This window comes from Lycorma delicatula, chromosome 1 (assembly GCF_047948215.1).
Source record: "Lycorma delicatula isolate Av1 chromosome 1, ASM4794821v1, whole genome shotgun sequence".
NCBI lineage: Eukaryota > Metazoa > Arthropoda > Insecta > Hemiptera > Fulgoridae > Lycorma > Lycorma delicatula.
Genome location: NC_134455.1, coordinates 217,195,314 through 217,208,867, shown reverse-complemented (window position 1 = coordinate 217,208,867; position 13,554 = coordinate 217,195,314). Strand labels below are relative to the sequence as shown.

The 13,554-nt window shown below is 31.3% G+C and overlaps 2 protein-coding genes across 4 annotated transcripts in view; one reads left to right on the top strand and one right to left on the bottom strand.

Annotated features, from left to right (window-relative positions):
* LOC142328590 (RCC1 domain-containing protein 1-like) overlaps positions 1-13,554 on the top strand; it is a 69,633-nt gene that overhangs the window by 55,024 nt on the left and 1,055 nt on the right. For all 3 annotated transcript variants that reach the window (XM_075372379.1, XM_075372389.1, XM_075372368.1), the window contains exons 6-7: positions 385-522; positions 3,633-3,797. In XM_075372379.1, coding sequence (XP_075228494.1) covers positions 385-522; positions 3,633-3,793 — 299 coding nt within the window. In that variant the 3' untranslated portion in view covers positions 3,794-3,797. The remainder of the gene's footprint in view (positions 1-384; positions 523-3,632; positions 3,798-13,554) is intronic.
* The window catches only part of LOC142328599 (myosin light chain 5-like), a 37,131-nt gene continuing 33,477 nt past the window's right edge, over positions 9,901-13,554 (bottom strand). The window contains exon 6 of the mRNA XM_075372403.1: positions 9,901-10,126. Within this exon, the coding sequence (XP_075228518.1) occupies positions 10,004-10,126 (123 nt within the window). The 3' untranslated portion in view covers positions 9,901-10,003. The remainder of the gene's footprint in view (positions 10,127-13,554) is intronic.

Here is a 13,554-nt window from a genome sequence, read left to right as displayed (position 1 = left end):
ATAAATAAATTTTCACACTTAAAAATTTAAATAAACCCCCAAAAAAATTTGAAAAATAAAAAAAAAAATCAATATTTCTAAATCTTGATAAGCTCCCTCACCAAAATAAATAGATTCTTATATTTATATAGATCAAATAGATTTTATATAGAATCAAATAGATTCTTATATTTATCTTATCAGTTTTTGTCAAATCATTTTTAGCAGTACTCTACGTCATAAAAAAGTATGCATTATACTTACACTACATCTATTTTTAAAAATTTTTTATACCTTTTATAAATTTACATGATTAATATGCACATGTGACTTATGTTACCAAAGTAAGATTTTTTTCTGTAAATATGTAAACCTAATATCCGAATTACATGGAGATTTTTGCAGGGGAAGAACAGTCATCTGCAGAAGATAAGATGAAATCTGTATCATCTGTGTTAGCTGAACCTAGACCTGTTGATTGGCCTGGTGAGGAAATTTTTGTTAAACAAGTTGCTTGTGGTTCACGACATACAATTGTGCAGGGTGAGTGATCATTATTTATAGTGGCTTATTAAAATCTGTTTGAGGAACCTAATATCTTTCATCACAGTTAAAAATTCACTTAAATATTTGGGGCTACATAAAATATAAGTGACTTTTTAACTGTGATTAATTTATAATAGAATGAAATTTCAATTCTTTTTTTCCATTTTCCATAAATTTATATTGTAAGGTTGTTATGTTTCTGTTTCTAAATATGTCATTTTTAATTTTGGTTTTTATTATATTATCTTTGCTTATTGTTTTTACCAACCATTTGAAATACTTTAATTTGACTTTTGCAACACTTTAACTAGATCCCTAATTTTCCTTCTGTACCTCAGTTATATTCATGTATCTAATATATAAATTCTCTGTCCTGAAGTTTTATAGAAACTTTTCTAAACAGAAAATAGATGATGCTGTTATTTTAGACTAGACTGTGTTTGGAGTATATTCAGTCATTTTAAATTTGAAAAAACATAGTCTGTACAAGTCGAACTAGACTGCATGAATTTTTATGTTCATAGAACTGTAAAATAATCATCTCTCAAAATTTGTATTCCATGGCAAAACAAAAGGTAATTTCTTGATTAGATTGTGATAAGAGATTTATTATTACATCGCACTCAACTAAAATCAAAGGATTTTACACAATTTATGTTTGTCTAATAATGTTCTGGTTTGTTAACAAATTGGAGTATCATTGTGATAACACTTATGTGTAAACCGTTGTAGAATAGTGATCTTATATTTAGGGCATCCTTCTTTCTTGAAACATAAAAGTAGACAAAAACCCAATGTTGAAATCCAATCAATTTTGAATAGACAACTGATGCAATAAAAATAATGACGAGTTCTTTGGTTTGATTAATAAAAAGTGTTAAACTCCTGATGATTTATTAGACCAGGCAAGACAACTTCAAAGGTGAACTACCTCAAGCAGAAGGAGCTACTTTGTGGCTTAATTGTCCCACTCTCTCACCCTTTTCTTCTTATATTTTACTTCTTTCTTAAATAAATATTTTTGAATGAGATGAGTTACCATGGTGCCATGAGTACCATGGGTTCATCAGTGATATCATGCTGGCACCTTCTTGTAGCCATCAGAACAGCCACTTATTGAAGGTTGGTAAGATGACAAATCTCTCTTTTCTACTCCTTGTTTTCACTCAGGGTGTAATGCAGATAGGAGAAACCAAACTAATGTGTTTGAGGTAAAGTAGCCTCATTTGCATTAATGACTATTCCTCATTAAATTAATCTAATCCATTAGAATAATGTATTTATTATTACATATATTGTATTATTATTACTACAAATATATATTTTGATAAAAAATTTATTATATATATCTAACCTGCTGAATTTATAAATTGCTGATAGTCACCAATTATAAATAATATTGAAACATGTAATTGCAAGACAATGTGGAAATGAAAAATTTTAAGAAAAATTTATCTGTTTGAGCTGGTTCTATAGAAAACAAAACTGAATAATTAAAAAAAATTTCTCTTAAAAGAAAATAATACAGTTTGCCTCACAAAGAAGCACAAAGGATTTCATGTTTCTTCGTTGACATGTTTCACAATTGTAAACAAAACAAAACGTCATATAAACATGGATTTGGAAATACTTCATTTTCGAGTTAGCTTATAAAAACTTTCACCTTGATTCTTCTCAAAGTTTAAAATCATGCCATACTGAAATTCTTGGAAATTAACTAAGAGTAAATTTGATGGTTTCATATGTTTTTGACCTGAAATATTTAATAAAACAGGTCCTAGAACTTTATTTTTAAAAATGTCTTAGAAAATTATTGTAAAACACAATGGTGTTATGAAACTCACTTTTTTGGTTTGTATGATAATTTCATTAAATTAACAATTAACAAATAACATTTTTTTACAATAAAATGTGAAGAGAATAATTCAATTCTGAGAAAATCTGTGTAACATTAATTGAACATGAAGAAGAATTTAAGAAATTTGACTTAAAAACAAAATGTGACAGAAAAATGCTGTAGTATTATAATTTTAAACCAATACAAACATTTAAATATTGAAAAATATCTAGAAATGGAATCAATTGTTAAAAACAAATAAATGAAAAAGTACCATAGTGTTGTCCAGAGACACAGCAAGCAAGGACAAGTTTTATACTAGCAAGTATGCGTAGGTATGGATAGAGAAGTGCATGCTAAAAGAGAAAGTTAAACTGTTACACAGTATCAGAATAAAGTGATTCTACAATGTATGTGTCTTTAAGGAAATTATTAGAGCATCATATTTAAAATAGTACATACATGAAAGCTTATAAATGCTTGTGAAAATGAATATTTTCAAACATTTTCAGTGTAGGTATATGTGGTCTTCACCCTTCAAGGATCATGCAAGGCAGCACCTGAAGTTTCTGACTGGTTAATCCATAAATTCCTTTGATTCTTTTTTATGTGTTTAAAGACTTATGTTCTTACACAACGAATTGCATCTATTCATCTTGCCCAATTAGACAAATTTACTTAAATTTTGTCAGATTCACTGAATGGAAAATCAATAAGTTTTAGAAGAGGAATAGTTTTATGATTTAATAAAAATAAATTTGTAAACTGAGAGAAACCCACATTATAATCTAGCTGTAATTAATTTTATTATAAAAAATTAGAATTTTAATTTTGTTTTGATTGAATCTGAATATTTTTGATATTACTTCTATTTAATGATTTATTTAACTCTTTCATTTTATATTCTCAATCTATTTAAGAATCCTCAATGTGGAGAAAAACATGTTCAATTTTCACTTAAGATTCTCTAGTTCAACCAACTGATTGTTTTTCCACACCTAATATTGCTGTGTAAAAATATTGTTAATGGATCTTTTTAAATAAACAATACTAATTAGTCAAAACAGTGCTTCATAGAGATTAGTGAATGCTGTTCCTGACAAGTTGGTTTATCAAATTTTTGACTATGAATAGTTTGGAACAAAGAAATCTATATAAAGGAAAACAAATTTGACTATTGCTTTATCAATGTCATACGAAAATTCACAATGTAGTTTCATTAAGTTGCTTATAGTAAGCCATAATTTTCAAATTTTTATTCATTTTGCAGCTGGTGGAGCTCTTTGGGGATGTGGTTGGAACAAATATGGCCAGTTAAGTCATGAACTTCCTGAACAAGTGTTTGGTATGACAAAAATAAGTTTACCTCTTGATGTTTCAAATGTTGTGAATATTGTCTGTGGTCAGTGGAATTCTGCCTTTATTACATAATCAGGTGATTATTTTACATCCCTTATGTTCTCTCGGAGCAGCAATTATTTGCTATGTGAGATTTTTTTCTTACAATAGCAACACTGTGTTTCTTTGCACTAGATCAAATGCTGAACCATTGCATAGAATATATAATTAGTGATTAAAATTAATTTCTTTGTGTGAAAGGTTATTTAATATTATTGTTTCTCTTTGTGTTTGAGTCATGGAATAGGTGTGTGTTATGTTTTTTGATCAAAAGGAGTTTCAGATGATAAAATTAATCACCTTTCAGAAGAGTGATTACCTCGGTAAAGTATTATGTCGACTAAAAAGTTTAAAAATTGCTATAGTAAATTTTAGCTAATCAACAGCCATTTTCCTTGTGTTTTGGAACCCATCTGACATAAATATTGTCATAAGCCAAATTTTTTTTATTGATATGGTAGTGTATATAGTCAGTAGATCAGTGAATAATATTCATCATTATGTGAGGAATAGCAATTTCATCATGGTAGCCCATTAATCCTAAAAATCATTAGATGTTTTAAATGTTCTCTAAAGTAGACATTGACAGTCATTTAGCATCTTCATATTTGGTGGCTTTCTATTCATTTTAAATTTTTAGTCCACTTATAAAAACCATACTGGAGTAAATGCTACCATTATGTTGCATGTCCATGATTTCAGTGACTGAATGCTTGACTACAATTCACGGTTTCCTGCTTTTATATACTATAAATTGAAGCATTTTTGTTAAGATCTCTTTTTATTTAAAATGATTCAAAGAAATCAGTAATAACTTATACTGGACATTTAATACACTGACAATTAATTTGATATGCAGAAGCATTGCTTTAATTTTTTTTTAGCCATTATGTTGTTGGAAATGCAATTTTGCATATATTTTAATCAGAAGAGATAAATGAAATATGAAAAATGATACACCTAACCAGATATTTTGTTGGTTAGGTTGTGATACTGATCAAGTCAACTAATTAAAAACTTGTACGCTTACTGCTAGCCAATTGGACAGGCAAGTCATCAAGAAAATATACCATATCACAGATATCTTCTAACTTTTATATTAATAATATTTAGGTTTTTTTTTGAATAAAAATTGTTTATTTCATTGCTAACAATAAAGGACAAGGCTCCTTTAAAATATTCTTATGATTCTACATAGTCCTCTTAGTAGAGAGAGGTCTTCTAGGATGTAGAAGGTTCTTTTCTGTGACTATTCAACTAGGGGATCCTGTCATTACTTTTGAATTATCACATCTAATTTCTTGTAATACCACATTACCTATTTTTATCCAACAAATAGCCATTCTGTATATGTGGGTGTGCACACACATGCGTATGTGTAGAGTGAAATATATTAATACATTTTCTTGAAGTTCAGATGTAGTGGGAGTACTATTTCCACATAGAAACAGAAGTATCAAATAATCCATATGTCTCTTATATCTTGACCTGTCAGTTACTCTAGTAGTCCTTTTCTGTGTTTTCCGAAACACATATGTGTTCTGAATACATATAGGTAGCTTTGTAAAGAGCCTTTAGAAGATATCATTACATATTTCAAGTGACTTTCAAATAGAGTCTGTTATGCAATTTTATTGGCTTCTGGTATACTGCTAGCTTTAGTCCTGTGTACTTCCATGTTTTTCTGTATATTATTATCTATTATATTGTTTATTGCTCTGAGATTGGAGAGCTCTGATAGTGTTTTTTCTGTATACAGTACAATATCTGTCTTCTCATTGCAGTTGAAATCATTTTTCATGCACTAAAAAATAAGTCCATTCTTGTTTACCATAAGAAACTAAACAATGAATGTTTTAAGTAGCAGATTATTTGTCAACAAAACAAACAATCTTGACCTGAGAATATATTTTTAATGGATAACATCTATTTTTTTTAGCATTTCATATAATACTGCACTTTTTAGCAGTTCAAATCTACTGAATATTTTATCAGTTTCTTGACCACTACTGTTTGGAATTCTGTCCTGAATGTAACATTCATGTTACTTTAAAGTTGTTTTCTGGATGTTAAGAGATTTTAATTTAGGAAGAATCAGGTTATGATCAAAACTCTTGTAATCTTGGAAGGTGCTGGTGGGGTGATTTTGTTTACATCTAGTTAGTGTGATTGTGTATTCATTGACTATTGTTGATTTTTGATTAAATAGTTTTAACAAGCCGTAACCATAGGTCATGCTGTTTACCTGTTAAATTTGCTCATAAATAGTCAAAATTTTAAGAAGCACAATATTTTGAATGAGTTTGGGAGTTTCTTCACTAGTTTCATGGACCTTTTTCTTTCTTATATCTCTCATTTTTGTTGGCTACAGCACACTAATTAAGTTTTTGAGCTTGCAATGTTTTCATCATAGCAATAATATTTCTTATATAATTTTTCTGGGATATTGGCTAACTAAAAGTTAAAGTGATTCATGATTTCTCTCTCATCTTATCACTCTTTTCTCCTGCAATTTTTAGCTGTCGCAAGATCTTTTTTCTTTTCTTTTTTTCTATGGGTTTCTATTACTCTTTACACTTTCTGTTTGCATAGGGAAAGCATTCAGTGCTTGTCATTGGGCTTGAGGTTTTGGTCATAGGGTTTTTTCATTGTCAGTTTTAGTTTTGTGTAATTCCTTTCCAGTTTGCTTCTTTGTATGCTTTCAAACATTTGTTCATAGGAGCTTTGTTTCTTGTTTGTACTTAATTCTTTTTAATCTGGCCTGAGAAGAATGAAATTTATGGCAATAATATGTACTATTAAGGATTGCTGTCAAGAATGAATTGAAATTGGCATTTAAGTCAAGTTATGTAAAGTGGTTTCTTAAGTTTGGTAGGAAAGTAGTATGTAACATACTGTTTTGTTTGGCCCATCCAAAATCCAGGTGCAGTATGTATCCCAAAACACTCATCTTGTTGAGATCCAAATTTATTCATACTCTCCTTGATGGAGATTGAAGTGTTTAGTGTAATCCACTTTGGTGGTAGAAGCTACATTAGCTAGTAGTTCATAAATATTGTATATTCCATGAGTCCCTCAAGTTTTCAGTGTTGATGTCATTTGTAGTTAAGATATTATTTTGCTGTCTAGCTATTAGATAATGTGTCAGAAAAGTGTCCAATTTAGTAGTTAGTGTTAACCAACCATTTCTTTTGTTACTGATTATATTGTGGTTTTAAAAAATATTTTATGGTGTTTAAGTATGTCTTCTTCACTTCTTTGGGAAAATGTCTGCCTGTTGTCTGTGTTGATACTTGGTTGCTGCTAATGTTGTTATTTGTGATTTTGTATGAGGCGATTGACTGGACATTATTATTGAGTGATATTATATAATCATTTATCTTTTAAATCTGTATCCCGCTTGTTCTGTATAAAATATTAGGCAGTTCAGTTAAATTGATACCTTCCCGAGACATTATGTTTATTTAGTGATTGTGTGTAATGATTTTTTTTCAAATGAATTGATGAGTTATTATTGTATCAATGTTCATATTTTGTAGTATTAATTTCAGATTATAGATTGTGTTCAGTAGTCTATGTGCAGATCATGGTTCAAAACGTTGAAATTTGACAGTGTACAGAAGATGTGTTGATGTGTTGTGAGTAAGTACGTGTTTGTGGTGTGAATGACAAGAAACATGAAATAACTTTGTCTATGTAGGTATGTCACTTTCATGATAGTGACCAGTAAATTGTGATTAATTTAGAGCTATATGAATCAATACATTGATGGGAGTAAAAACATTTTTTATGTTTTAAGTGAAACATGTTTTGGGTGTTAACTTAAGAGGCCCCGTCGCTTAGTTATCTATAAATAATAATTTATTGCCAAACACTTTTATATTAATTTACAGAAGATGTTGAGAATGACGTATATTTACTTCTATGCACTTGTCATCCTTCTGGCTACTCTTTCAGCTATACCTGCCTTATTTCCCTGAGACATTGATAATGTTGGTCTTCAATTCCTGCAGGGTGTGTGGATTGCTCCTATAAATAATTTCTTTTAAGTATCCCCCCAGAAAGAAGTGGACTAGTCAGATCAGGGGATCTTGGTGGCTACAATCTAGTTAGAAATATTCTTCTACTGAAAAAATCTTGTAGCATATCCATAGTAGAGCAAATTGTATGGCAAGTGGTGCTGCCCTTTTGCAACCAGCAGTCACGCTCATCCTCTTGCAGTAAGGCTATCTTGCTGTTGGATAATTTCATGGTAGATGGTGGCATCCACAGTTTAAAAAAAAAATCAAGGGTCTTATTATTCATTGCCTTGGAACTGCATACCATATGTCTTTTTTTGTGGGTGTGGAGGTTTTGTAAAAAATGTGCAGGTTTTCAGTATCTCAGGTCTGGTAGTTCTTACTATTAACATACACACCAAGGACCAAGGTATGCTTCATCTGTGAAAAAGACTTTTAAAATGCCAATGCTGCCACTAATGAAGTTCCTGAACCATTGACAGTAGTGAACCCTTTTAGCATAAACAACATTAGTTAGCTCATGAAAAACCTACATTCAATACGGATAAAATGTCAGCATTCTTCTCACTACAGTATGGGCAGAACCTAGTGAAATGTTCTTTTCCTGGAGTTGACTTTGCAAAAATGTATGAGGAGATCTTGTAACTGCTGCTTTAATGTCCTATCCCACTTTTTGTTAAAACTGCCCTGTTTCAGACACATTTCTGGTCTAATACCGAACCTGCTTCATGAAATTTTTTAACAAACTTCTATATAACACTTTTCACTGGCAAAGTTCAGGGAGAAATATGTTTTCATCATGAATACCCATTCTTCAACAGTTAACTGCATTTTAACAAACAACACCAATACACAACCTTGTTAAAAAGCAATGGTCGACATAAACTGGCAATAATCAGCTATCTGCAATAAACAGTCCTCCCCATTCCAGCTCCAGCCATACCTTTTTTTTTGTCTTCAGTCATTTGACTGGTTTGATGCAGCTCTCCAAGATTCCCTATCTAGTGCTAGTCGTTTCATTTCAGTATACCCTCTACATCCTACATCCCTAACAATTTGTTTTACATATTCCAAACGTGGCCTGCCTACACAATTTTTCCCTTCTACCTGTCCTTCCAATATTAAAGCGACTATTCCAGGATGCCTTAGTATGTGGCCTATAAGTCTGTCTCTTCTTTTAACTATATTTTTCCAAATGCTTCTTTCTTCATCTACTTTCCGCAATACCTCTTCATTTGTCACTTTATCCACCCATCTGATTCCAGCCATACCAACATCTTAAAAACATTATTTTACCCATCTCGCACAAATATATGTGTTTTAACAAAAATTTGCATTTAGTATAAACTACTGATTGGTTGGGGCTTCTTTTAAGTTGAACACCCTGAATCTTCCATGTGATTAAAGTGTTTTAAGTAAGTAATATAAGTAATGCACGTAAATAATTAAAGTAAGTCTTTTAATATTTAAATTCTAGTATTTGTTGTGAGAGCAGATTCAGACTGTAACAAATCTGAAAATTAAGAATTTTTTTTTGGGGGGGAGGAAATTAATGATATATTGATGATAATAATAATAATAGTAATGATTTTTTTCTGTTAAGTCAAATTTTTATCCTATTGACTAGTTTTTAAAAGAAAATTTCAATTTTCTTTGTTGTTATATTGTATGAAAAGTGGAATTGATTTCTTTTCACAATATTCACTCAAAGAAAAATTTAAAAAATTGTAATGTAAGTAATTAGTAATTGCTATTAAAGGGTTACAGTTTTTTAAAAGACAGCAGTTTATTAATTTTTTTTAAGTTTTTCATTTTACATTCCAGATATATTGTTCTTGGTTGCTTTTGTTGTCTATAGATATTACTTTATGAAGGTGAAGCAGTGATAAACAAATCTAGCTATTTTCAGATTAAAAATATTTTGTTTACCTTTTATTTTGTTTACCTCAACATATCTCAAGCGGTAATATGAGCATTTTAAAAATGTTATCCTGTTTTACAAATAGTAAAATAATAGTATAGTTGTACAATAAATAGTTGACTACTTTTGAAAATGCAAAAAATGGTTGGTTTAAAGAATATGAAGGTAATATCTTTAGTGTATGTAAAAAAGAAATTGAATATCGTTTTTCCTTTTATTATTGAGAAATAACCAGTCATGAAATAAGAATTATTTTTATTAATCTAACTGATATTAACTTTTAGATTGTAGTACTGTATTTTTTCAGTCTGTTTTGGCTCTTAGTCCACATAATATTTTGCAGAACTTAACATAATCGATCATTCTTTGATCAGCTGTTTCTCTGAAATCATCATGTACTGGTGCATCTTCAAGAGCTATATCAACCTGTAAAAACATCATAATATTTAATATTAATGTTCAAATAAGTAATGCTTAAATTCAAGTAATCACTCTTTGATTATACAGGGTGATTCAAAGAAACGGGAAATTTTGAAAGTTGTGTTGGTAGCTGTGGGCGATTGGTACCACTTGATAAGTGGCGCCAGCCTCTCTAACCTAACCTGCCATTTAGTTGTCATGGATCCTTGGAATGGTGCGCAACATGCATTTGCTATCAAAGCGTTTTACAAAAACAATGACAGTGTGGAGGGAGCGCGTAGAGAATTTCGCCGTCATTTTAATCTGGGACGGCATGACCGTGTTCCATCAGCACATGCAATTAAAACATGGATATCTAATTTTGAGGAAACTGGTTCAGCAATGAAAAAGAAACCTCCAGGCCGTGAGGGAACCGTCCGTACACCGCAGAATGTTCAAGCTTTACAAGATGCTGTCACACGAAGTCCACATCGGTCAATCCGTCGTCTCTCAGCATCTTTACAATTGCATAGTTCAAGTGTTCGAAGAATCTTAGTGAAGGACTTGCAATTCCATCCATACAAGTTGCAGATCGTCCAGGAACTGAAACTGAACGATGCAGTTGTGCGAGCACAATTCTATAATGTAATGCTTCAGAAGATAAATGTTAACGAAGAGTTTGTTCATGGAACTGTGGATGTCAGACAAAGCGCATTTCCACCTCAGTGGATTTGTTAACAAGCAAAATTTCAGATACTGGGAACAAGAAAATCCAACCCAGCTACACCAGCGTCCGTTGCACAGCCAGAAAGTGACAGTTTGGTGTGCTATGTCATCTTACGGTGTTACAGGCCCTTATTTTTTTTGAGGATGACAACGGTCTTGCGATTACAGTGACGTCGGCTTGTTACGTAGCCATGGTTGAAACCTTTTTTGTGGAGCAACAAAAGAGATTTCCACCAATTCTTAACACAGCCTGGTTTCAACAAGACGGAGCAACGTCACATACTGCACGAATATCGATGGCAGCTGTACGCCGATTGTTTGGATAACGTGTCATTTCACGAAATGATGACAGATGGCCTCCCAGATCGCCTGATCTCTCTGCTTGCGATTACTTTTGTGGGGGTCATCTTAAAGCAAAGTGTTCCACAGTAGACCTGCTACAACGGAAGAACTGAAGGCAAAGATTCGAGAAGCAATTGCGGAAATTCCAGTTGAGATGTTACATCAAACCATGAACAATTTAACGAAGAGACTTCGTGAGTGTTTACATAGAAGAGGAGGTCACCCACAAGATGTCATTTTTAAAAAATAAACTAAAATGTATGTATCCTAAAATGGCAACATTTGTACAATTACATGAAATAAAATTCATTTTCTAAAAAAAATTTTTTTAATTTACCGTTTCTTTGAATCACCCTGTATATATATGTGTAATTTTTATTTTTTATTTTGTACATACCATCTGTAACATCATTCAGTAGAAACTATTTAACAGAAATTTCATTCATAAAAAATAGTTTCCAAGGAACATTAAATTAATTTTTTTTTTTTTTTTTTCAATTAAATTAATATGATTGAACAGAAGTATTCCTAACCCTTAATGAAGTATACTTTTAAAAGTTATTTGTTATTCCTCTTCAATATTTAAAAATGTATTTATTTCGGACAGTACACCCTCAAAAAATTGTTCATTACATTTCTAAAACGAGATAGATGTAAATTATTATCTAATAAAATCAAGATACACAGATGTATGCTAGGTATGTTATTTTACTACAGTAATCAAAACTGAAACAAACTAATTCATCATTTATTCTTGTTATTCATGGAGAGAATTTTGGGGATAATAAATGAGATACTGAACTGTTGTATTAAATTTCTGTACATATTAGTTGTACATGTAAGTGTGTGCGGGTGTGCGTATGAACTGCGTGTATGTGTGAGAAGAAAATTTTATTTTTTAACTATATAATTGTGACCAATTAGGGAGTAAAGAAAGTAAAATTCTTTACCAGCTTTTGTTTATTATGACCTACTCAAATTCTTAACACATAAATTACCTTTTCTTAAAGAATTATTTAGACATTTATTTTTTCTAATGAATGTAAGAGATGTGTGTATATGAGGGTTATTTTTTTTTCAAGGTCTGATCGGTCACGAAATTAAAACCGCAGTGAAAATAAAAAATTTTTTATTTGTAACAAGTACTTACATAGTTATGCTATTTCTCTACCCAGTCGCCACTCCGATTTAGACATTTGTTGTAGTGTGGTACCAACTTTCCAATACCCATGTCATAGAATGGAGCCGGCTCCGTTCTATGACTGAAAAAGAATTAGTCATTTTACTTCATTATATGTTTGTGGCCCATGGTAACAGAAATAAGGATTTGGGCCATGGTAATGAAGAAAAAAGATTAATCTTTGTTTCTTTAATGAATATCTTTAATATCTTAAACTATAAGGGGACAAGGACTTCAATCTGTCTTAAAACCTTCCCTGGGAAACACGAATGTATCCTAAAAATTTGAAAGCAATTGTTTTGTCGGTTTCTTGCGTGATGTTGTTGCAAACAAACAGACAGACAGAGCCACAAACTTTCATTTTTTTTTGGATGATTAATTCACCATATAAGCTGGAAGCTTGTGCAATATATAATTATATATACATACACATACTAGCCAGTTGAGGCTCTGCCCCTGGATCCCCGGGGCCTTGGTTGGTCCAGGTGAACCTAGATGCCGACCCAGGGGCTCCCCAATGCCACAGGGCTTACCCTAGGGCCTACTCCACGGCCGACCCCCAGTGCTGCAGAGCTTGCTTCGCTCGCCATTTCTATCTAGACAGAGGACGCCACCCTCTGGACTCTCAGCAGTGTTTGTTACCTTTGTGGTTGTAGAAAAATACTTAAAATATAAAAATATATTCAGGCTTTATAGAAATCTGAAAAAGAACAACTTCACAACTTCATCCCAAGGGGGTTGAGGCCTCAGTTTATATATAGATATGTAAATAAATAAATAAATATATTATATTTATTTACACAGTAACTATAGGCTTCACACACTCTTACAGTTACTAGATGATAAATTAATTTTTTATCATGTGAAAAATGGCCTACTGGAATTTGAACCGAGGACCTCCTGATGAAAGGCCAAGAAGCTACCACTCTAACATGGAGATCGGCATATATATAGTAAAAGTGTATTTTGGAAACCTAAAATATTAATATATTATTAGGATTGAGTAATGTAATAAAATACATGATTACATGCAATTTATGATGTTCTTGGTCAGTGGTGAAGTTTATATAAAAGTATTTAATTTTTTTGACAAACGAAATCAAATTTACTTTAAAGGAACATTGTTTTATGTCAGTAATGTCTCAATCAATCATGTGAGCTTCTTGGGAAATAGTTTATCATTCTTAAAAAAAATCTGATGTGATCT